Here is a 21537-nt window from a genome sequence, read left to right on the forward strand (position 1 = left end):
GGGCAGAGCCCCCCCCGCTGCCCTGAGGACCCTTCCCGGTCCCTTTGGGTGGTTGTGCCGCGGGGTCCCTCCTTGGTTTGTTTCCCAGTTGCCCTGTCCCCTGCTGCCACTTCTCCCTGAACGCGCTCCCGCTGGGGTTGCAGCGCTCTTGCCCTCCCGTGCAGCTCCCCCGAGCCCTGGGGTGCTCCCCCGCGCGCTCCCCGACTTCGTTTCATGGCTCGACACCTCCTGCAGCATGAATTCCCGACTCGTTCCGCTTGTAGGGAGCGAGGACGCGTCCTTCCGCCGCGTCCATCGCCGTGCTGGTGCCGGCCAGGTTTTAACCACCTTGGTTGGGCAGCGTGGGCTCGTGGAGACCCCGGCACACCGCGTGGCGCCCGGACCCCAGACCTGGCGCTTGTTCCCCGCTCGCAGATGCAGGATCGGCTCCCGGGGCAGCGATGTGCTCCCATGTCCTGCGGGGCCCTACGGGGCTCCACGTGTGCCTCAGCTCCCCCGGCCGCGGGGCGGGGTCGGCACCGGGCTTCCAAGAGCCGAAGGGTGCCCGAAATGTGAGCGAGGCTTCGACCATGAGCTCTGGAAAGTGCTTCGGGCCGGTGCTGCTGGTGCCGTGCTGGTGCTGCTGGTGCCGTGCTGGTGCTGCCGGTGCCGTGCTGGTGCTTCAGGCGTTGAAGCACAAACTCTGGAGACCCCGTGAAGGTGTCGGGAGGAGATGGGGCACAGGGCACAGCACTCGGAGGACGCCTCCCCTCCTGCCCCCCAGTGGTTTGGTGCCGTGTAATCGTGGGCGAGCGCCCACTGGGTCGCAGAACAGCGGCGCTCAGATGCGCAGCTCCCGTTTGTGGAAGTCGGCGCCTCCCTCCCGGGGTCCGCAGGAAGGTTTCTGCCCGTCGGCCGGAGCAGATGCTGAAGAAGGGACTTCTTTCTCCCCCTCTTGCTGCCAGGGGAGTCTGAGGAAACGCGGCTCGTCCTTTCATCTCTCGCAGGCTCAGCTCGGCTGTTTGTGGCGGTTATTTATTCGCGTTGCGGTGGTGCCTGCAGGGCACGACACGGATTTAGATGCTGAACAAAGACGTGGTAAAAGCTGGCCCTGGGTTGGCTCTGAATTCAAACTTCGTAGGAGTCGCTGGGCATCAGGAACGCGTTTAAGACGAGCGATTTCACGTCGCGCTGCTTCGCGTTGCTTTTCCCATCAAACCAAGTTGTGTCGGTGGCCGGGCACGCTGCGCGTCCCGTCGCGTTGGCGTCAGGAGCACTTCCAGCACGGGAGGAGCTTCTCCCGTGCAGTGAAAATTAACAAAAAAGTAAATAAAAAAAGAGCATCTTTGAGCAGAGACGCGCTTGGTGCGGGCTGCTGGCCTTCGTTTTGATCGTGGGTCTGAGGTTTGGATCTGGATCCTCAAAGGGGTTTTCCCTCTCCCTCCTCCTGTTCTATCAGGCGCTGGTCTCACGTAGGGCAGGAATCGCAGCCGCGCTGCTCGTCTCCTGTGCTGATCTCCCCATCAGGGTGCCTGGGGACAGAGCGGTGTGAGCGGTTCGGCTGTGGGGTCCGTGAAGTTTTCTCTCCCGTCCCTAAAGCAACACCCAGAAGTTCCCGGTGCTGGGCGGCGTTGCTTCGCACCGGTGTAAATGCCCGAGGGGACTCAGGGTCTCACCCCAAGCCAGCCTCGGGAGGCTGCCAGCGGCTGCCCTTCCAGGCGGAGGACTGCCTTAAATCCGTACGTGTTGTTTTTTTTTTTTTTTTAGCAATGACACTTCGTCTTCCTTAATGATATATTTCAAAACACGGAAACAATGGGAGCTATTTTCTAATGGATAAAACACGCCGCAGAGCCCCGCTCCCCGCAGCCCGGCCGGTTTGCTGCTGGCTGCCGAGCCGCTCCGAGCGCGGGGCCGCCGCTGCCACTGGGGCTCTGCCACCGCCCGGCCGCTGGGCTTTGAAGCCTCTCCAGCGACACCAACTTTTCTCTCTTTTTTTAATTTTTTTTTTTTTGAGCAGCTGGTTCATTCGGCGCGCTTCTGCTTGCAGCAAAGGTGGAAAAAAAGCCCTCATGTTGGAAAATCAGCCGCCGCTGGTGGAAACAAGGCTTTGGGAGAAGAAGCGGCAGGGACCTTTACAGCGCTTACTCATCCTGACCCCGAGAGAAGGCTTTGAGGTGCTCCCCCTGCACCTTCCTCCTCCTCCTCCTCCTCGCTGCAGGTGCTGGGACATTACCGGGGCCGAGCCCTGAGCCCTTCAGCGCGGCTCCAGGCAGGGTTTGTGTTGGCCCCGCTGCTCAGGCGCTGATGCCGGTGCTTGGGGCTTGTCCTGGGTGTTCGGAGGCAGCTCGAGCTGGGGAGGGAGGAATTGAAGGGTGGCAGCGGGCTCTGCCTGGCTCCTTTGGGGGGCTCCGAGGGTCTCGTGCAGCACCGGGTGCTGGTGTGGCGAGCAGAGACCCGGTGCCTCCACTGCTGTTGGCGTCTTCCCTCTCTGCTAGCACAAAGGGCGCTCGCAAATTGCTTCGTGCGGAGACGGAGGGTGGTTTTATTTTAAACTGGGCTAGTTCTGAGGATTTTATTTTATGTTTTTTTTCCTTGAGCGTGGCCACATGGGGAAAAGTCCCTGTTTCGGCAGGGAGGAGGGCACTGAGCTGCTCCAGTTCCTGGAGAAGTCCGCGGGCAGCACAGCTTTGTCCCCGGCTTTCCACCCAGGAGGACTTTGGGGTCCCCCCCTGGCTTCCCAGCCCTCTTGGGGTACTTTTCCAAGGGGGAAGGCGCCCGGAGCAAAGGGCACGGGGCCGTTTGCTGGCCGTAACCTTAATGGGACGGCTCGTGTGGGTAGGGAGTAGGAGTTGCAGAACTTGCTCCTTAACTCGGTTGCATTTGTCTGATTATCAGCTCATTACTCGGAGGGAAATTAATTTCTCAGACCAACTCCTCGCTGTCCAGGTCCCCAGGGCTGCCCACTGGCAGGAAGAGGGGGCTTAGGGGCGACGCGGCGCGGTCCCCCGTGTACTGCAAACCACCGTCGAGGCTCATCCTCAGGGTGGTCGCTGGGCACCAGGTCTCGCTTTTTAATTTAGTGCTTTCTGGCTGCGGAATAGAAGAGAGAAAGGGCTTTGTAAATCAAATTGATTTTTGTTATTACGTTGCCTGCCCTTTGTGCAAAGCAGACGGATCTCTGAGCGCGTGCCTAGCGCAGAGGAGCAGAATTATGGGGTCGGCAGAGATAAGGCTGCAGGATGCACCTGAAACCACAGCTGCCGTGCAGCTCGAGGGAGAGATCCCACCCAGAGTGGCCTCGCCGAGGGGTCGGAAACGGTGCTCTGAACCCCGAGCGGGGCTGGGCTGCGCGGGTGCTGCCGGGGAAGCCGCCGTCCTCGGCCTGATGCGGGGCAGGGACCGGGGGGCTGCAGCTTCGTCACCTCCTGCAGCCCCCAGAACTGGCTCAGGGGTGGGCAGAAGCCCCCAGGCACGGGTCTGCGGTGCCAAACGGCGCGACGAGGGCCAGCGTGATGTGGTGGTGCAGGCAGGACCGGTGCCATGGAGCTGCCGTGCTGGGTGCTGCTGGGACGGGCGCGGGGCAGCACGGCAAGAGCCTTTTATTCCTAATTAACGCAGAGCAAACAGCCAGGCCCGGGGGTTAATTAGCCCAGGCTGGTGCGAGAAGCAGTCGTGGTTAAAATTCATTTTGTAAGGGGCTCGGTCCGAGAGGGGCGACCGATTCCCTCCCGCTCGGAGGAGGCACCGAGCTCCCTGGGAAAGGCTCCGCGCCCTTACCGGCCCTCTGCGGGGCCTCGAGGAGTTCATGGCGCTCCTCTCCTCGTGTGAACGAGTCACCGTTATTCCCCTTTTTGGGGGACAATTCATCTCCACAAATTATCACATTTTTTAATTGTTCTCGGCAGCGAACGCTCCGCTTCGGGACGTGTCAGCTGCCAATTACAGCAAATGCTAACCGGCAAGGCTCGTGTTTTTAAAACTGCGCTCGTTTTGTTGTTTAAACAGCAGACGTAATTGACGAATAAAAGCCGTCTGAATGTATAAAACGTTCATTATCTCCGTGGGGTGCCGAGCAACAAAATATAAGGCAGATTTCCCTTTTATTTTAGCGTGGTCTTCGGAGCGGCTGTGGGTGCCGCTTGGCGGAGCGCCGCGTGCGGCCGTGCAGTCTCGCTGCCCCCAGCCTCGCTGCTCTCGGTGACAAAATGAAGCCGAACGCTGCAGCTCGGCGCTCCCCATATCCAAGGCTTTGCCTCCCTGCCATGGGCACCTGGGCACCCAGCGGCCGCTCCCCACGGGCAAGGGAGAAGCGAGTTGTCCGTGTGAGCCGTCCCATGGCTGTTCGTCCGCCTGGCTGGGCGCGTGTCACACTGGTTTGGCTTGGAGCGAGCCCCGTCGGGGCTGGTGCGAGGTCGGAGGGGATGGAGGTGACGCCCCGGCGGCGAAGCTGTTCTGGAGGAGTTCAGGGAGAGCGAGGTGGCTGCTGCGAGAGGCCGCTCGGCGGGAGGTAGAGCACCTGAGGCGCCTCTGGAGGCAAGCTCTGACTCAGCTCTGCTTTCTCTTTCAGCACAGTACCTTAAGGATGGATATAGAAGACTGTAATGGCCGATCCTACATATCTGGTACGTCTGATCGTGGTATTTGCCACTTATTTGGGGTTGCTAATGTTTTAAGGCACTCGGTTTTGCCCTCCGGCTGTAAGCTGTCCTGGTTGCTTCGCCCCAGGCTGTGCTGCGGCGCTGAAGAGCCGTGTCCGGCGCGTGCCGTTAAGTGTCCGGGATGTGCCGTGTGCCTGTGGAGTAGCAAACAGCTGACTACAAAGTCGTGGCTGGCCAGCCCTTGGAAGCGTGCGCTGAACTTCGTGTGCCTGTCTGTGTGTCTTCTATTGGGGCACTGTCACTGTGCCAGCACGCGGCCGGAGGCAAGATCCAAGCCCGGCTGGAAGGAAATATCCGGGGCCGAGGGCGCAGTCCTGGGGCCGGGGCATCCGGGGGCTTTGCCCCCACTTCCCACTCCTGTATGGTCGCGCTGCGCCCAGCTCACGGCTCAGGAGCATGTGGGGGTCTTGAGTGTCACAGGTGGTCTCAGCCGTGCCTTGCCAAGGAAAGCGAAAGCTGCTTTGGCGGGGCTCGGCGGGGCTTTTGGGGGCTCGGCGCCCCAAGAGGACCACTGCTCGCGATGTGCCATCCCCTCGGTGTGCTGGGCTGTGCTGGGACATGTGGGGTTAGGGTACGGCCCGATGTGGGTCCAGAAGTCGCGCAGCCAGCAGCAGCCCGCGGGTCCCTGAGAGGCAGGAGGACGTGGCACTGCAGGCTGGAGGAGCCGGGGCGCGGGGATGGATCGCTGAGCGGGGATGGAGCTCAGGAGCTGAGGAGCATTAAAAGGGAGGGAGAACCCTGGCCGCTCTAACCAGCAGCGGCTGGGCCTTGGTGCCTTGACAGAGCTGCGCGGGGGACCTTGCACAACGCCCAGCTGCATAAACCACGTCGGGTCCTGCCCGTCCGACGAAGTTCACCCTCGCATTTATTGTGCGCGCCGTCGCCTTTCTGGGAAGACTTCCCCCGGTCCCCGGAGGATCCGCGCTCGGGTTTGGCACTCGGCTCTCCTCAGAGCTGCTCCTGCTGCTGTTCGCTGGGGTTTGGTCTGCGGGATGCCTCCGTTAAGTAACGAAACACTTCCCCCGCCGTGCCGGGGGCTGCCTGGCTCGCTTGGCTCTGTTCTCCACTGAGCAGAGCCGCGTCCCCCAGCGCTTGCTGCTGTCCTCGTGCGGGGCTCGGATGCGCGCGGGTGAGCTCGGTGCCGTGCCGCTGGCAAAGCTCCAGCTTTGCTTTTCCCTCAGGAGCTTCGTGGGCGAGCTGCCCCCTTCCCTGCGCTCCTGGGAGCCCAGAAAGGAGGCAGCATGAAAAGCCTTTCTGGGCACAACCTCCGTCGCTCCCTGGGGCTGGAAGTGCTGGAGTTCGAGTTCTGGGCAGCTCATGGGGCTTGGAGGGGATGGGAGCAGTTGGAGGACGGGTGAAAGGTGGGGAGAAGAGAGCCCCATGGGCCATCCCCACCGGGGTCAGCTCTTTATTTTCCCCAAACAGCCCTCGTTCACCTGGCCCAAAAGCAGAGCACCCCTGGGCTCAGCCACATGGGGCTGGGGTGGGCCTGGTGACGATCAGCTGCTCGTTAAGGCCGGGGTCGGGGCCTGCTAATTAACTGCTTTTTCGGTCGCTGAGCTGCTGGGGGGTTGAAATGACTGGAGGAAATGAACAGCAGAGCTCTCGAAACTTGTTTCTGTGAAACATGTTTGATTAAATGAGCTCTCTTAAAAAAAATAAAAAATAAAAGTTGACATTTGTCAAATAGCGAGGTAACCGAAAGCTCGGAAATTCTTAAAGAAGGTGAGATCGGGTTTGCATTTTTTTTTCTTCTCCTTTGAATCCTTCACAGAAAAAAGCCCGTTGTGAGATGGCTCTGGTGGAGGCAGAGGCGTTATGCGGAGGGGCAGGAGCAGGGCAGAGGTGGGCAAGAGCCCCCCCGTGTGCCGGTGCCGCTCACCCTCCTGGCACCGCCGCACGTCCCCGGCACCTGAGAACGGGGCCGAGCGCTCGAAGCTCCTCGGAGAACCGGGCTGCAGGCGGGTGTAGGGGCAGCGAGGCCGTCTCACACACCACGTGCAGGCTTCCACTTGTTCTTGGAGCAAAGGGGACGCGGCCCGGCGTTTCTGGAGCCTGACGAGTCGTCAGAGAGGGGAATCGCTGCCGAACGCAGGCACCGCAGTCACACCTCTCCCACAGGGAGCCTCCCCGTGATCGGGGGTCCCGGTGCCAAACCCCGGGAGAGCCCCGTCCCCTGCTGCGGGGTCAGTGCCCCCGAAGCCTGCGGTTTAAATGCCGCCCGTGGGGCAGGATGCGGCTGGTTTTCTGCCACAGGGCGAGGAGGTTCCCGGCCCCATGGCGCAGCTTCGGCACCGGGGGGCTGTCGGCAGGGCGAGGGGCGTCCTGGTGGGCTCGGTCCCGGTTTTGGGGAGGGCTGAGCGCCGCGATCGGCTCGGTTGTCCCGTGGTGCTGCTGTTCAGGAGCCGCTTTGGGATCCGGAGGAGGGAGCTGGGTGAGAGCCGGGGTCTGAGCGGGGAGCTGCGCATCCCGTGAGGCTCGGGGGAAATTGTCGCCCCGTTTCTGGGGCCGGGGACCCCACCTCGGTGCCCCCGCCGATGCAGGGGGGTCGGAGCCCCAGTGACAGGAGGCTGCGGAGGCTGGTGCCGTGGGCATCAGGGCCCCTCTGGGTGACATTTGGGGTCCTGTGCCCAGCTGCTGAGCCCCCGCCGCGCCTCCCGTCCCAAGGAGAGCAGCGCAGCCCGGCTTCCCGCTCGCCGTGCCGCCTGACTGTAAAGCGACGGCCGCGTCCCTCGCTTCCAGGAATCGGCTCTTCCTGGAAGGTGAGCGGCCGCGTTCGCCCTGCCAGGGAGGCACCGACATGTACGCGCGGCCGGCTGTCTCCAAGGAGTTGGCTGTGGTAACACTCGGGGTCTCTCCAGCAAGGTTAAATAACGCGAGTGGAACGGGAGCAGGGGGAAGGATCCTGACAACCCGGCACTGTTTCCGCTCGCTCTCGGCGTGTGCGGGGGAGAAGCGGCGCAGAGGTGGGCATGGGGCGCCCGTGGGGGTCTCGAGTCTCTTGTGCAGGCAGGGAGAGAGGGAAGGGGAGCGCCCGAGCCCTCGTGGAGGCATCTGGTGAGGTGTGCTTGGGGCGCAGCTCCTGACGTGCAAAAAACCCTTTTGGTGCAAACGCACCAAAACCCCTCCGAGAGGCTCAGTCCCCACCTGAAGCGGCTGCTGGGGGATGGGGCTGCAGGATGTGCTCCTGTCCCTCTGCGACCGGCGCGGGGCCGTTCTCAGCGGGGCTCCTTGTTCAGCGGTCTCCTAACCTCGTCTCGCCTCCCTTAGGGGTGCTCGTGGCTCGGACCAGCCGGCAGCAGCTCGCCAGCCCTGCTTGAAGCCACTACGACCCCGGGAGGAGGGAAAACGTCCCCAAAGGGTGTCCCGGGGCCTGCGAAGGGGTGTGGGTGCTGCAGGCTGGTCCCAGCCGAGTGGCGGCTCAGCGCACGCCGCCTGACCGCAGGCGTTTGCCCCCGCTGCTCCCCGTGCCCAGCAGGGCTGACGAGCTCCGCAGCCCCGCAGTCGCCAGACAATGGGATGAGCTGGGCTCAGAGTGCGCCGAGAGAAGAGCTGCTCCAGACACGAGCCTTTAGAAATAACATTCCCAGCTGTGCTGACGGAGACCGTGGAGCTTCTGCACTTTTCATCATGAAGCGCTTCGCCCTCCCCGTTCGCACGGCGCGGCCGGGGCCACGGGAAGGGCTGGCAGCTCCTTGCGGGCAGCATCGCTACTGCGTTTCCAGCGTGAACGGGCAGGGACCTGGCTCCAGGCACACACCGATGTGCGCGGCCGAGGGGTCCCAAAGGGTCCTGTCCATCCGCGGCCCCTGTGAGAAGGGGGCTGGGGGATCGGCTCAGCTAAGCAAGGGCAGAGCGGGGCAGCCTCGGGCCTCGCTCATGTCTCTCTCCCTCCTCCCTGTTCCCAAAGGCAGCGGGGATTCCTCTCTGGAGAAGGAGTTCAGCTCGGCCATCGTGGGACCCGTGGTGAGCACGCCCAACAGCCAGCACTCCTCCCCGAGCCGCTCACTCAGTGGTGAGTACGCCGGTCCCGTGGCGAGCGGCCGTGGTGTCCCCAGGCCTGACATAATTCTGGCTTCCCGCTGGGACGGGTTTCTTCTCCTTCCCCGTCTGCTGACTGAATTATGTTGTTTTTTTTTTTTTTTTTTTTTAAGTGAATGAAACTGGTTTTTAGATTATATTTAAGAGCCTCCTGCAGTAAAATAGGTCTGACTGCAGGGCTGTCCCGGTCTGTCCCTCGTTGTTCCTGGCACACTGGTGGGAAATGGGATGTTTCTCTGGGTGAGTCCAGCAGGGCTGACAGAGACCGAGCCTGGAGAGAGGCTATTTACATCGCTGCCTTCTCAGGGCACCAGTCAAGTTTCCATGGGCCGTACGTGCTGCTAAGTAGTGTTGACGCAAGAGAAGAAGGAGCGCTGAGACGAGATAAGTTGGCAAGTCCCGCTTTGAATCGTGCTCTGTGTTCAGGAGCGAGGGTCGGGCGTCTCTACCCGTTGACTCGCTAATGCCTGAAGACTGGCACTGCTTTGATCTCCCCTCTCTCCCAGCTCCTAGCAGATAATTGCGCCGTGCTTTTCCATAGCAGAGGGACTCCCCCGGGATTTATCCACATGCGCTCCCAGCACTTGGTGGCTGGGACGTCTTGGTTTGGTCCTGGTGTTACAGGGTGGCTCATTCTGAACCAAGATTTAAAAAAAAAAAAAGTTTTCAGAAGGGGTAATGCGAATTACCTCTGTTCCCATTTTTTTTTCCCTTTTATTGCTTACTATTTATTTTGCATTTGCCCTATAAAAATGCTTAGAAGCTCTGCGAAGAAATTAAATCTCAGATTTTCTGCAGAGAACCGTTCAGAGAGACAAGGCAGCCTTTTCGCTCCATCAGAAGCAAAAGGAATGGAGCACGTGGACTGGCTGAAGGGACAATAACGAACCCTTCCCCTTTAACAGCAGGATGCTAGTGATGGTATTGCCTCTGATCTGACTTGACTTCACAGCTGGTTCATCCAGCAAGCATCGTGCCCCAGAGGAGCAAGAAGATTATATAACCTGTTCTGCCAGCAGAGACTTCTCTCCAGCGAGACCGGACTCTGCATTGGTTCTGAAAGGAGAATTACAGAACAATAGTTGGCCTCCCTTCTTTGCCCAGGAAAAAAAATAAGTCCCCGGGGGAATGGGAAAAAAAAAAAAAAAAAGAAAGAAAGAAAATCAAACTGCAGCAAACATCAACTCATCCAGGCAGCTCCTGCCACCGAGAGAGGAGCTTTTCACTTCGTGTTTGTGCACGGAGGCGTCTGTTCGCGCTGGGGCTCCTGGATGCTCCCAGCGGAGCGTGGTGGCACCGTCCAACAAAGAAAGAAAGAAAGAAAAAGTTCTGCTTCCCCCAGGAATGCTTCAGCTGCGGAGCCTCCTCCCGGGCTGCAGCCAGCGGTGGCTTTGGCCAGTGGCTCGGCAGACGGCCTGCGAGCGCCTCTGGTTGCCAAAGCGGGGTGTCCGCATAGCTGCCGTTGCTGAGAGCCTCTCCGGGAAGGCAGCATTGTCTGCGGGCAGCAGGGGAAGGAGGGCAGCGCGCGCCAGAATTCCTGGGCTCCTCACCCTGCAATAAACTCCCCGCGGTCTCGGATGAATCACTTCCATGCTGCTGCTCCTCACTAATCCCCACTCGCGAAGCCGTACCTAGCTCCAAGGAAGAGCCGGGGCCACGCCGTGCCAGGGGCAGCACAAAGGGGCCTTTCCCTCACCCAGCGGGCCCCCGGCTGTCCCTGGGAGTGCAGGAGGTCTCCCCGAGACAGAGACAGCAACAGTGACGGAGCTGGCACGCCGGTGATCACGCGGCCTCCGGGTAAGCAACGCTGAGCCTTCCTGCTCGCCCACTGGGAAGGATCATCCCCACCTCAGCCGGTGCTGGAGTTGGTTCAGGGCCCCCTCTGGTTTTAAAGGTCAAATCCCACGGCTGGTTCGGCATCTGGGATCTTACCGAGGGTTTCGTGAACCCCCGCGGGGCTCGCTTCGGTCTGCAGCATGGAGCAAACCTCCTGTGTGCCCCGACCCGTGGGTGAGAGCCCTCTGCCTCCCACAAAGAGCCGAACAAGCCCCAGGGGTCGCATCAGCATCGGATCTGGAAGCTTCTGGGATTTCTGCACGGTTGTGCTCAGGCTGCTTGGTTCTCACGCCTGTCTCCACCAGGCAGCTTGGACGCCGTAATCTCCTTCCCTCCAGGCAGCAGAAGTCTCCTTTGTGTATATAAAGTTCAGCTTCCTCCAGCCCCCACAGTTCTCCTCTTAAGGGATTGGGAAGAGCCTCCTGCTTTAAATGGAAGAAATAAGAATCTGATATTTCAAGGGATTCTGTAAATATTTTGTTTAAGCCTGTGGGCTCAGTGCATTGCCATGTGGGTGACCTGGATTTGGTTTCTCTCCCGCACCACCGCCAGCCTCCGGCCTGACGGGACCAGCGCGAGGGGAGCAGGTAGCGGCCGTCCCCGGCTGGAGAGCACCCGGAGCCTCCCGGGGGATTCCCTCCCGCACTCGGGGTGGGAGGAAACTTCCCGATTCGATCAGTTAAGGGCTCGCTCTCCGAGCAGGCGGCTCCTCGCCGAGGGCACGGAGGCTGAAACGCAGCGTCGGGACGGAGGAGAGGAGCTGTCTTCCCCTCCCTGCTCCTTGCCTGCACAGAGCCATCGCCGTCCAGCAGCCGTCCTCTCGGGGCTGGTTTGATTTGTGGCGTTCCACCGCGCATTGGAGCGGCCGGGAATGTAGGTCACGGCTGGCGCAGCCACCCCGCTCCTGGTGCCGCAGGAGGAAGGAAAGGTAGCGGCAGGAGGGGCCCTGCTGCGCCGCGGCGCCCTCCTCGTGCGTTCCTCTGGCTCCAGCCCACAGCAAGCAGGCGCTGGACGTGGTTCTTCTGCGCCTCCCAGCACCATTCCCCCCTGGCCTCACTGCTGCCATGGGGTCAGAAGCGCCACGGGGTGGCTGCATGGGGCCACCTCCAGCCCATGGCCGTGGGACCTGTCCCCGGGGGCCGGCATCGCCCCCAGCCAGTTCTCTGCTTTGTCACCCAAGTGCGCGGGGGCTTACGGTGCCCAAAGGCTCTGCAGGTGGCTGCGCGCTCGCTTCCCGCTGTCCTGTTTGTGTCTGTGTTCTCCGTTTAAATCCCTGGCGGATCCCAGGTCTTTAGGCAGAGATGGGATCTCGGAACTGGAGGTTTTCTCTAGTGAGAGGGGATTTACCGGCTCTAAGAGACTCGTGCTGCGCGCTGTCTGCCAGTAAATGTTGAGCCTTTACTGATTCAGTGTCAAAATCTGGTGTCTCCTGCTTCCTCTGAAGTACTCTAACAGCACAAGTGCTTTTTCTTTCACCCTCTGTCTTTGAATACAGGGAACAAAATGTGTTTTTTTCCTTCGGTTGGTCGCCTTACCAGGGCAGGATGCAAAGCAGCAGTCCTCGGGGTGTGCAAACAAGTTGTCCAGCCCATAACCTCTCGTGGTCTGTGCTCGATGTCTGTTCTTAAGTAGTCAACAGGACAAGAAGAAGCGCGTTTGCCACAAACAATTCACTTAGCACATCAGCAGTATTTATTTTAGGAGTGAGCCTTGCCTAAACCGTGCTCCGAGCCTCTTTAACTCTGGTTTTCTCCCCTGCCCTGACTGCCTTTTGTCCTTTTCTGCCTGCCTGCAGCAAACTCGATCAAGGTGGAGATGTACAGCGATGAGGAAGCCAGCCGGCTGCTGTCACAGGACGAGCGGATGCTGGAGAAGGAGGACAGCGTCATCGTGGAGGACTCGCTCTCGGAGCCCCTGGGCTACTGTGACGGGACGGGCCAGGAGCCGCACTCGCCTGGCGGCATCCGGCTGCCCAACGGCAAGCTGAAATGCGACATCTGCGGCATGGTGTGCATCGGCCCCAACGTGCTGATGGTGCACAAGCGCAGCCACACCGGTGAGCAGCGGCCCCGAGGCTGCCTGAGCGGGGCGGGGTGGGCTCGAGGGGGCTGCGGGTTCCTGAGGCCGGGCGGTGAGCGCCTGTGGGCTGGTTGCTCCGTTGAGGCCGCGGCAAACGCTTCGGAGCAGGGTTTCAGGCGCTCCTCCTGTCCCGCAGGAGAACGGCCGTTCCACTGCAACCAGTGCGGAGCCTCCTTCACTCAGAAGGGAAACCTCCTGCGCCACATCAAGCTGCACTCCGGCGAGAAGCCCTTCAAATGTCCCTTCTGCAACTATGCCTGCCGCCGGCGGGACGCGCTCACCGGCCACCTGCGGACGCACTCCGGTGGGTGGCTGTGGCCGGGGAGGGGAGGAGGAGGAGGAGGCAGTGGAGGAACACGCGGAGAGGGAGCAAAGCCGGGGGGCTGAGCCCAGCTCTCGACAGCGTGCGGGTTCCTGGACCCGTGGCGTGGCTGAGGGCAGTGCCTGGGCCTGGGGAGGTGGCGGCGGCTGGGGGCTGCATTGGCTGCGGGGGCGCCTGGGAGGCTTCGTGCTGCTGCCTGCCAGTAGTTCCTGGGGGTTATTGCATCTCTTTCTTGTAAAGATAAATGTTTAATAGATTTTATTGAGTTGAGATAGGTCCCACCCTTGGGTGTGCCCTGCCCCAGCGAAAACAAGCACCGAGGGGTTTTGTTTGTGCTGTTTTGACATTGTCCTTTAGAAATGTGACATTTGAGATGTGGTTTTCACCCTCCGGTTCCGTGATGTAACAGCTGGCTGGGGCCACGGGTGGGAGTGAGGCGCGCCAGCGGCCCCCTGCTTCGCGATCGCTTGCCCTTGATTTGCGCACCCGCGCGCTTCTGCGGTGCTGCCGGGGCTTTTCGAGGTGGTGCCGGTGGCTTTGAACACCTGCGGCTCCCTCCTCTCTAACCTTTTGAGCGCCGCATGGAAACGAGTGTCTTGCGTGCTTCCTTTAAGGGAAAACCGGCTCCTCCGAGGAGCCCGTGCTCATCGCAGGCTTGCTCAGAGCCCAGCAGCCTGCTCCCCCCTCACGGCCCCCATTTTCTTTAGGGTTTTGCCCCTCGCCCCTTTCCGCTGCAGGATGCGATGCTGCGGGTTTTAGCTCCCGTCTGAATCCTCCCACTTCACCGTTTCCCTGGGGATTTGTCATTTCCCCTCCCCTACACATCTGGGACCCTCCTGGAGGTGCAGGAGGGGAATTGGAACAGTTTGGTCCCCGGAGCGCGGTGCTGGGGCTGGGAACGGGGCTGTTTGCTCTCACCTGGCACCTGTGTGGGAGGAGGCTCGGGGCTTTTGCGGGAGCTTTCCGCCCGCTCTGTGTCGTCTCTGGGCATCCCCTCTGCAAAGGGAAAAATCTGCTGCTCGGTGCAGAACCCTTTTGGTCCCGTGCCCAGTCCTGCAGCCTGTGCAGAATGCAGGTGGCATTTCGATACCAAGGTGATCGGAAGAGTCTGTTCCTCCCCGGGGAAGGAGTGAGGTTAACGGCCTGGGGCTTTGCCAGTTTATGGGGACAAAAAGGCAGGGAAATACTTTCCCTGGAATCCTTCCTTATCTTTAAGGGGGGAGGGGGGGGAAAGAAAAAGAAAAAAAAGAAAGGAGCTGGTTGTTGGAGGCAAAAACCCTCCTGTCATCGACTCCAGAGAGCAAAGAGCGCGTGCGTCTCCTCCTGCCCTGCTCGGAGGCTGAGGAAAGCCAGACCCCGGTGACAGCGCGGCTCCCCGCCACGCACGGGAAGAGCCTGGGGCGGTCGGTTCCATCCCTCTTCCTCCTCGGGCAGCCCCGCATGCTCCCGGGAGGAGCTGCCGGGCTTTGGGCATCGGCCCGACGGGCTCTGCAGGGGTTCGGGGCAGGGGAGGGCGCTGGGAATCGCCCCCTCTGCTGGATGGGCTCCAGCTCTGGAGCTGGAAGGCTTCTGGGTTTGGGAGAGGTCCCGCTAGGAAGGGGGTGGTTTTTTGGTGTTTTTAAACCCTCCCCATCCAAGGGCAGCGAGTGCAGGCTGTGGGTTCAGGGCTCTACGGGACTGAGCCCTGCTGGGGCTGAGGTCTCGTGGGGAGGACACGCGGGGCCGGCGAGACCGCACTCGGAGCCCTGCCACGACCTCTTGGGGCTTTTTGCCAGCTAACTAACGTGCTTCCAGGGACCCTGAACCTCTCCTGGCACCAAGATTTGAGGCTGTTCTTGGGCCCCGTGGCCACGTCTCCTCCCGTGGGACGAAATCTCCCCCGGGCTGTGCCTGCCCCCCGCCTGTGGCCTCGCAGGGTGCCCAGAGCTGGGTGCTCAGCGCCCCTGGTGCAGACTCGGGGCTGCGCCAGCCTCTCCCCGCTGCCAGGCACGGCAAGGGTGCCTGCGAGTCCTCGAGCCAAGAGAGACAGAAATGGGACAAGCCCTCGCAACATATCAAACAGCAATTAGTCTTTACGGGAGCTAATTATCGAGAAAACCTTCGCTTAATGTGGATTTCACAGGCAGAAGTCGAGCGGTTCCCCTGCCCGGGTGGAAGGCGGCGGGGCCGGCTCTTCCCTCCCTCTCCCCTAACTGAGGCGTGTGCGTCTCCTGCCGTCCCCACGGGGGACACGGCGGCTTTCATCTCAGAAGATGTGCTGTCCAAAAAAGTGAGGTATTAAAATCCAGATCAAACGCGCCGCGTGGCTCCGAAATAGATCAGAGGCTGCGGCCCCCCCTGGGACGGCTGAGCCAAGCCGCCGGTCCCCGGGGACCCCTCTGCCTTTCAGCCCTTTCTGCAGCCCCAGAGTGAGCGATCGTGGGGCTCGCCGCGTGCTGCGGTCAGCCCAGAGCTGGCTGGGAGCCTGCTGCCGGCGTGGGGCGATGGCTCCAGTGCGGATGGACAGCCCCGACCCCCGTGGGGCTGCCAAGAGGGCTTTGTGAGCACAGGGTCGGGTGGTTTTGTCGGGGAGTAACAAGACCGAGCCGTTTATTGAACCCTGACCGGTAAAAGCTGAGCGAGTGATGGGGGTTAATGAGAGAGAATGGAATTTGGAGCCGAGGCTCCAGCATCTGGGTCGCGAGGTTTGAGGAATAAATTCCTAGCGCACGTTTGTGTGTTCCTACTCGGAGCCTAGCGGCGTCCTCGCCTCCCTTGGGACTGGAGTAAAGCAATACTCGGCCGCTCAGTGACAGTGCTGCTGCATGGGGAGGGCCAGCAAGGGAGGTTTGCGCTTGTCATCGGTTCCTCTGAGCCGATTTCCAACCTGGATACTCCGCGGGGAAAAGCGCGGCGGCTCCAGGACCTGCTGCGGCTCAGCCGGGCCGGCGGCACCACGACTCCCTGTGCAAATCCAGGTGCTGGGGCTGGGGCAAACGAGCGTTCACCAGCAGCCCCAGAAGGTGCTTTTCAGAGGCAGTTAAAGGTTAAACCGCAAGCTGCAAAAATGGTGAAAACAACCCTTAATGCTGACGGGAACAGAAAGAGCCCGGTCTGGGCGGGCAGCACGGCCGGGGCGTGGGGGTTGGAGGGCTCCGAGGTGGCCGTAACTGCGCTGCTGCTCACCCCTGACAGCGGCTCCTGTCCCGTGGTGGGGAGGAAGAGCGCAGCGTCGCTCCCGGCACCACGGGGGGCTCGTCCTCGCCCCTTCCCCCGGGCACGCACTCCGGGATGTCGCCCCTCTCCGTGTAGCTACTGCCCTAACACGCTCGATTCACAATCACCCGGCGAGTGGCACAAAACCCCGGTGTCAGCGTCTGCGTTTCCCTGTCCCCCGCGCAGACGGTGACCCCGAGTCGTGGTGGGAACACGGGTGGCTTCCAGAGCTGCCATCCCCCCTTGGGAGGTGCCGTGGTTTGTCGCTGTGAGTGGCCCACTGCTGAAGATGCGCCGGTAATGACGCCGCGTGCGCAGCCCAGCGCGAAGCAGCGCCGGGCCCTCAGCACGTCGCGGCTGCTCTCCTTTGTCTGGCAGCCGCCAGCCGGTGGGGCTGCCCGCCGACCTTGGGTGGCTGCGGTGATTTGCAGTCAGAAGTGAGAAAATTGGGAGAGATGAGAATGAAAATGCGTCTGACGAGCGTCTTATCACGAATCGCGGCGCGCGTCTGCACGCTCCGCACAGCAGCCAGGCGCTGGCCGAGCCGCTGAGCGCTCTGCGGCGGATGGAGGGTGAAGAAATGCTTGGTGGCGGTCAGGAGGCCGGGGGGGTTTCCAGCTGCCCTCCCGAAATGCCGCCTTTGCCGTCGGGGTTTTATCTGGCGGTGCGTAACGTGGACAGGCAGCTGCCAGAAACCCGCGGCCCTGAGGTCTGCGGGAGCAGAGCGCAGATAAAAGGCAGGTCAGAGGTGGCTTGTCGCAGCTGAGCGGCGCGGTTCTGATTTATTGTCACAGCCTCCACCCGTCAGGATCCGGGCACATTCCCCTGCTCTCTGGCAGGGAGCGTTGGAGGAGGCAGGTCGTCTGCCTGGCTCGGCCCCTCTGTTTCGGGGTGACCGGGAGGAAAGCTGGGCTCGGCGCCGGGAGGTACGGGTCTCCTTCCCGGCTCTGGAAATGGTTTTGAGCGCACCAGAGAGCCAGTGGTGCCCGGGCCCGCACTCTGCAGATGGCATCGACAAAAACGCTCGCGCTTGAGGTGCCAGAGCAGGGCGGGTTTGGTGCTGGTGCCTTTCTGCACAGCACAGCTAGATGGGGCGCTGCGCCGGTGGCTGCCTTATGTGCAGGCAGCCCGCTGCTTCCCTCGCCTCTGGACTTGCTTCCAGCCCTTCCCAGGCTCTGGGGTGAGGTGGCTGCGGCAGCTCAGCGGCGATTTATCTGTTCTCATGGCCAGGCTCTTGCTTTCATGTTTTGCAGTCTCCTCCCCCACAGTCGGCAAGCCCTACAAGTGCAACTACTGCGGCCGCAGCTACAAGCAGCAGAGCACGCTGGAGGAGCACAAGGAGCGGTGCCACAACTACCTGCAGAGTCTCAACACTGAACCACAGTCGCTGGCCAGCCAGCAAGGTCGGTACCGCGGCGTCTGGCAGCCCCGGCGGGCACTGGGGGTGGGAGACCATGGGGTGGGCTCGCCCCCAGCGCTGTGTCTGCCTGATGGAGCTTTGCTTCGGGCTCATCCTTCCCAGCAGAAAAGGGGGAGGCGGAGAGCCCAGAGCCCCGGGGCCGTCCTGTGCCCCCGCGGTCATGGGATGAAAGGCGCTATGTGTGTGTTGGTCCGTGCCGCGGGCTGGCACAAGTGCAAAGAGTCGCCTCGCTTCTCCGTCCCCATGCCGGCAGCCAGGCAGGGCAAACCCCCTGAGCGGACACGCTCCTGTCCTGGTGCGAGGACTCCCAAAATGTTTTCCGTAAATAGCAAAACACAATTACACCGCTGTGATGTAGGGAATTTACCCTTGCGGGCAGGCTCCGCGTGGCTTGGAAGCACGTTCTTGCTCCTCCACGGAGCCCGGAGATGGCTTCCTGCGCGTGCTGCGCTGGTGCAGAACCAAACCTGGTGCATTTCTGGCTCCTCGCCCTGCTGGAGCCAGACCCGATCCCGCCAGAGCTGCCGGGACTGGGGCGAGGTGTGTTGGGTAAGGCCGCGCAGAGGTGCTAACCAGATGAGCTAACTGATGGCACAGGAAGGGAAAAGCCGCCTTCGCCAGCGGTGAAGCGGGGCCGGTCCCTCCGGGACGGCTTTGAGAGGCAGCAGTAGAGGCGAGGGAGCTTCAGCCCCCTGAAGCCGGTTCCTCTCGCCCTGGTGCAGCTTCGAGCCTCCGGCCGGGGCTGCAGGATGCCCATCCCGCTCACCCCGTCCCCGCTTGCTGGCTGACCGGGTTCCCCTTGTCTTGCCAGGTGACGAGATGCGAGACCTGGAGATAGTGCCGGACTCCCTGCTTCACCCCTCGTCCGATCGGCCGACGTTTATTGACCGGCTGGCGAACAGCCTCACCAAACGGAAACGATCGACACCTCAGAAATTCGTGGGTAAGGGGCTGCCCCCTTGCTTCCTGGGCAGACAGGAGAGGAGGGCGAGGAGCAGCCCCTGGCTGCCGGGGCCCCCACGGGCTCAGACTCTGCACTTGGGCACACTGCTGCCGCTCGCATAGCGCCTTTCATCCCCGCGGGGCCGTCCCCGGGCTGGGGCCGGGGAGGGATGGGACGGGACCAGGACAGGACCGGGACGGGATGGGGTCCCTGGGGCCAGCCCACCCGCTCTGACACCATCTCCTTCCCGCAGGGGAGAAGCAGATGCGATTCGCCCTCTCCGACCTCCCCTTTGACGTGAACACCGGCTTCGAGAAGGACATGGAGATGGTCTCGGCCCACCACCCCCTGGACCCCTCCTACAGCAGCTCCCTGTCCCTGATGGGAGGGGAGCACCTGCGCCCACTCCGGCTGCCCCCCACAAACTGCATCTCGGAGGTCACCCCCGTCATCAGCTCCGTCTACACCCAGGTCCAGCCCCTGCCGGGCCGCCTGGAGATGCCGGGGAGCCGGGAAGCCGCCGAGGGGCACGAGGACGTGGCGGACGGGGTGCAGGTGGTGTACCGGGGCCGGGAGCCGGGCGTTTCGCCCAGCAACGGCTGCCAGGACTCCACGGACACGGAGAGCAACCACGAGGAGCGGACGTCGCAGCTGCCGGCGGGGAACTGCGCCAGCAGCCGCCAGAGCCCAGCCTACGCCAAAGAGGACCCCAAGGTGCCGGAGGGGCCCCCGGCCGCCCGCTCCACACCCAGCTCAGCCAAAGACGCCCTGCGCGTGGTCAACGAGGACGGGGAGCAGATCAGGGCCTTCAAGTGCGAGCACTGCCGCATCCTCTTCCTGGACCACGTCATGTTCACCATCCACATGGGCTGCCACGGCTTCAGAGACCCTTTCGAATGCAACATCTGTGGCTACCACAGCCAGGACCGGTACGAGTTCTCCTCCCACATAGTGCGGGGCGAGCATAAAGTCGGCTAAACTCCCCCCCACCCTGAGCCCCCCAGGCCTGACCCCACTCCTCCTCTGTCTCTAGCTCAGCCCCTCCACCCTTAGGGCATGGAACTGTTGGTTTTTCTTTTATACTCCTTTGCACTGACTTTGGCTACAAAAATATTTAAAAAAAAATAATCAATAACTAAAAAAAAAAAAAAACAACCCTGGAGAGGGGGAGCTCTTAACAATTTGCCTTTTTATAAATGGAGTTATTTAAATATTAACGGACTTTTTTGTGCTTTCCTCTCCCTCCACCTCCCTCTGTTATTTATTGAGCTGCTTAGTTTCTCTTTTTATAACTTTTTCCACCCCCAAAGTCTCGCTTGAATTTCTGAGACTGGTCCCCCCCCCAACATCCCGTGCCGGCCCCGTGGCCGGACCCAACCTCACATTAGGTGCTAAAACCCCCCCGGGCTGCCCGGCTCCGGCCGCTCCTCTCCCATGGGTGCCGGGGGGGCTCATCATGGGTTTAACACCGGGGGGGGGGGGAGGGGGCAAAACCAGGACCCCCTCCTCCCGGCGGGGGCTTCCCCCCCAGCCCCGAGCCCGTCCCTGTCCTGGGGGGCTCGGGGTCGCTCCGAGAAATGAAGGAAAACCAGAGCCCGGTGGGGCCGGGGCGAAGGCTCCGCTCTCCCTGTGGTTCCCTCCTCTTCCTCGCTGCCCCGGTGTCCCAGCTCGAGGGGCCCTGGGGGGGGGGGGAGCTGCGTTTTTGGGGGCGATAACCAAAAACGGCGAGCGGGGAGCACCGAGGCCCCCCGGGCACCGAGGTCGCTCAGCAGCAGCTCGCCAGACTGCTCTCCTGAGGTCGAAACCAAAGGCTGTTCTTTTTTCTACGAAAACAAACAAAACCACCTCACGAGTCGGCAACGCCTGTTGCCCCGATTTGTTCTTTTTTCGCTTGTTTTTTTTCCTTAATTTTTTTTTTCCTTCTCCTTTCTTGCTTTTCCGTCGGCGGTGTTCGTGTCCTGGACGGCGACGGCGGTGGCACCACGGGGACAGCTCGGGGCCCGTCGGTGCTGGGGGGGCAGCCCCGCTCTGCCGAGCCCCCCGGGGACGAAGCTTCCCCAGCTTCAGGCCTTCGGTGGGCAGCCGCCTTTGGGGGGCTTCGGGGGTCTCGGGGGGGCCGCTCGGTGCTGCCTGCCCCCTCCCCGCCGTGCCCCCCGCCCCCAGAAGGGGCTTCAAAAGCAGACCCGGGAGCTCGGCTGCCCCCAAGCTTGGCCTTTTCTTTCCGTCTCTTTTCTTTTACCTGTAAGAGAGTCTAAGACAAATGTAGGAATTTTGTAAAACTCCAGGTCGCTTTACTTGTGTAAATATCTATATTTTTTAATCAGATGTATGAAGAACAAAACGATGATGTGCAATACCCCGCCCCGCCCGGCTACGGCCGCTCCTTCCTTCCCGACGAGTTTTCAGTTGTAGAGCGTTCATGGATTTGCTGTCGTCTTGGTTTTCCCCTTTTTTGTGAGGTTAGACTCGCTTTTGGACAAAACAACCCCCCCCCCGAGCTCTTACCGCAGCAGCTTTTTGTATCTGTAAGATATTGTAAGTACCTATTTGTGTAATGGAGATCTACTACTGTAAGTTTTGTACTGTACTGGCTGAAGGTCTGTTATAAATAAACCGGAGTAATTTAACGCCCCCCCTCCCTGGCCGCGTCGCTCCTGGGGGGCTCGGGCTGGGGCTGGGGGGCTGCTGGGGCTGGGGGGCAGGACCAAGGGGTCCCTCTGGGGGGGGCACAGGGCCCTTGGGGCTTCCCCCCCACAAAGGGGGGCTTAGGAGGGTCGGCTTCCCCTAGGGTGGGAGCTTAGGGGGTCGGGGGACCCCCAGGTTTGGGGGTTGGGGGGCTCGGGCTGTTGTGCTCAGTGCAGGGGTCTGTGGGGGGCGCAGGGCTCCATGCTGGGGGGGAGCCTCAAGGATCCTGCGCCCCCCCCCCCCCAGGAATGGGGGCTCAGGGGGATGGGGGACCCCCTGGGGTGGGATTTGGGGATCTCAGTGCAGGGGGCTGGGGGGTGCAGGACTGAGGGGTCCCTGTGGAGTGGGGGCGCAGGACCCTGAGGGCTCCCCCCCC

The 21537-nt window shown here is 61.7% G+C and overlaps 1 protein-coding gene across 2 annotated transcripts; it reads left to right on the plus strand.

The window, feature by feature from the left end:
• Positions 1-121: 121 nt before the first annotated feature.
• On the plus strand, positions 122-19592 carry IKZF4 (IKAROS family zinc finger 4). Of its 2 annotated transcripts, XM_050715947.1 has the most exons (9): positions 122-1304; positions 2030-2156; positions 4550-4604; positions 8551-8655; positions 12313-12573; positions 12733-12900; positions 17367-17516; positions 18345-18476; positions 18730-19592. In XM_050715947.1, the coding sequence occupies exons 2-9, from the start codon at positions 2052-2054 to the stop codon at positions 19452-19454; spliced, it is 1701 nt and encodes a 566-aa protein (XP_050571904.1). In that variant the 5' UTR covers positions 122-1304; positions 2030-2051; the 3' UTR covers positions 19455-19592. The 2 variants fall into 2 exon arrangements, with proteins under 2 accessions (XP_050571904.1, XP_035427506.2); XM_035571613.2 differs by lacking the exon at positions 2030-2156 and having other exon boundaries at positions 122-1077.
• The last annotated feature ends 1945 nt before the right edge of the window (positions 19593-21537 follow it).

This window comes from Cygnus atratus, chromosome 29 (assembly GCF_013377495.2).
Source record: "Cygnus atratus isolate AKBS03 ecotype Queensland, Australia chromosome 29, CAtr_DNAZoo_HiC_assembly, whole genome shotgun sequence".
NCBI lineage: Eukaryota > Metazoa > Chordata > Aves > Anseriformes > Anatidae > Cygnus > Cygnus atratus.

Bases quoted from the DNA above. Each gene is read 5' to 3' on its own strand.
- IKZF4 (XM_050715947.1), top strand. From the start codon at position 2,052: ATGTTGGAAAATCAGCCGCCGCTGGTGGAAACAAGGCTTTGGGAGAAG. The intron at 8,656-12,312 runs GTGAGTACGCCG...GCCTGCCTGCAG, and splicing joins CCCGAGCCGCTCACTCAGTG to CAAACTCGATCAAGGTGGAG. The intron at 17,517-18,344 runs GTCGGTACCGCG...TTGTCTTGCCAG, and splicing joins GTCGCTGGCCAGCCAGCAAG to GTGACGAGATGCGAGACCTG.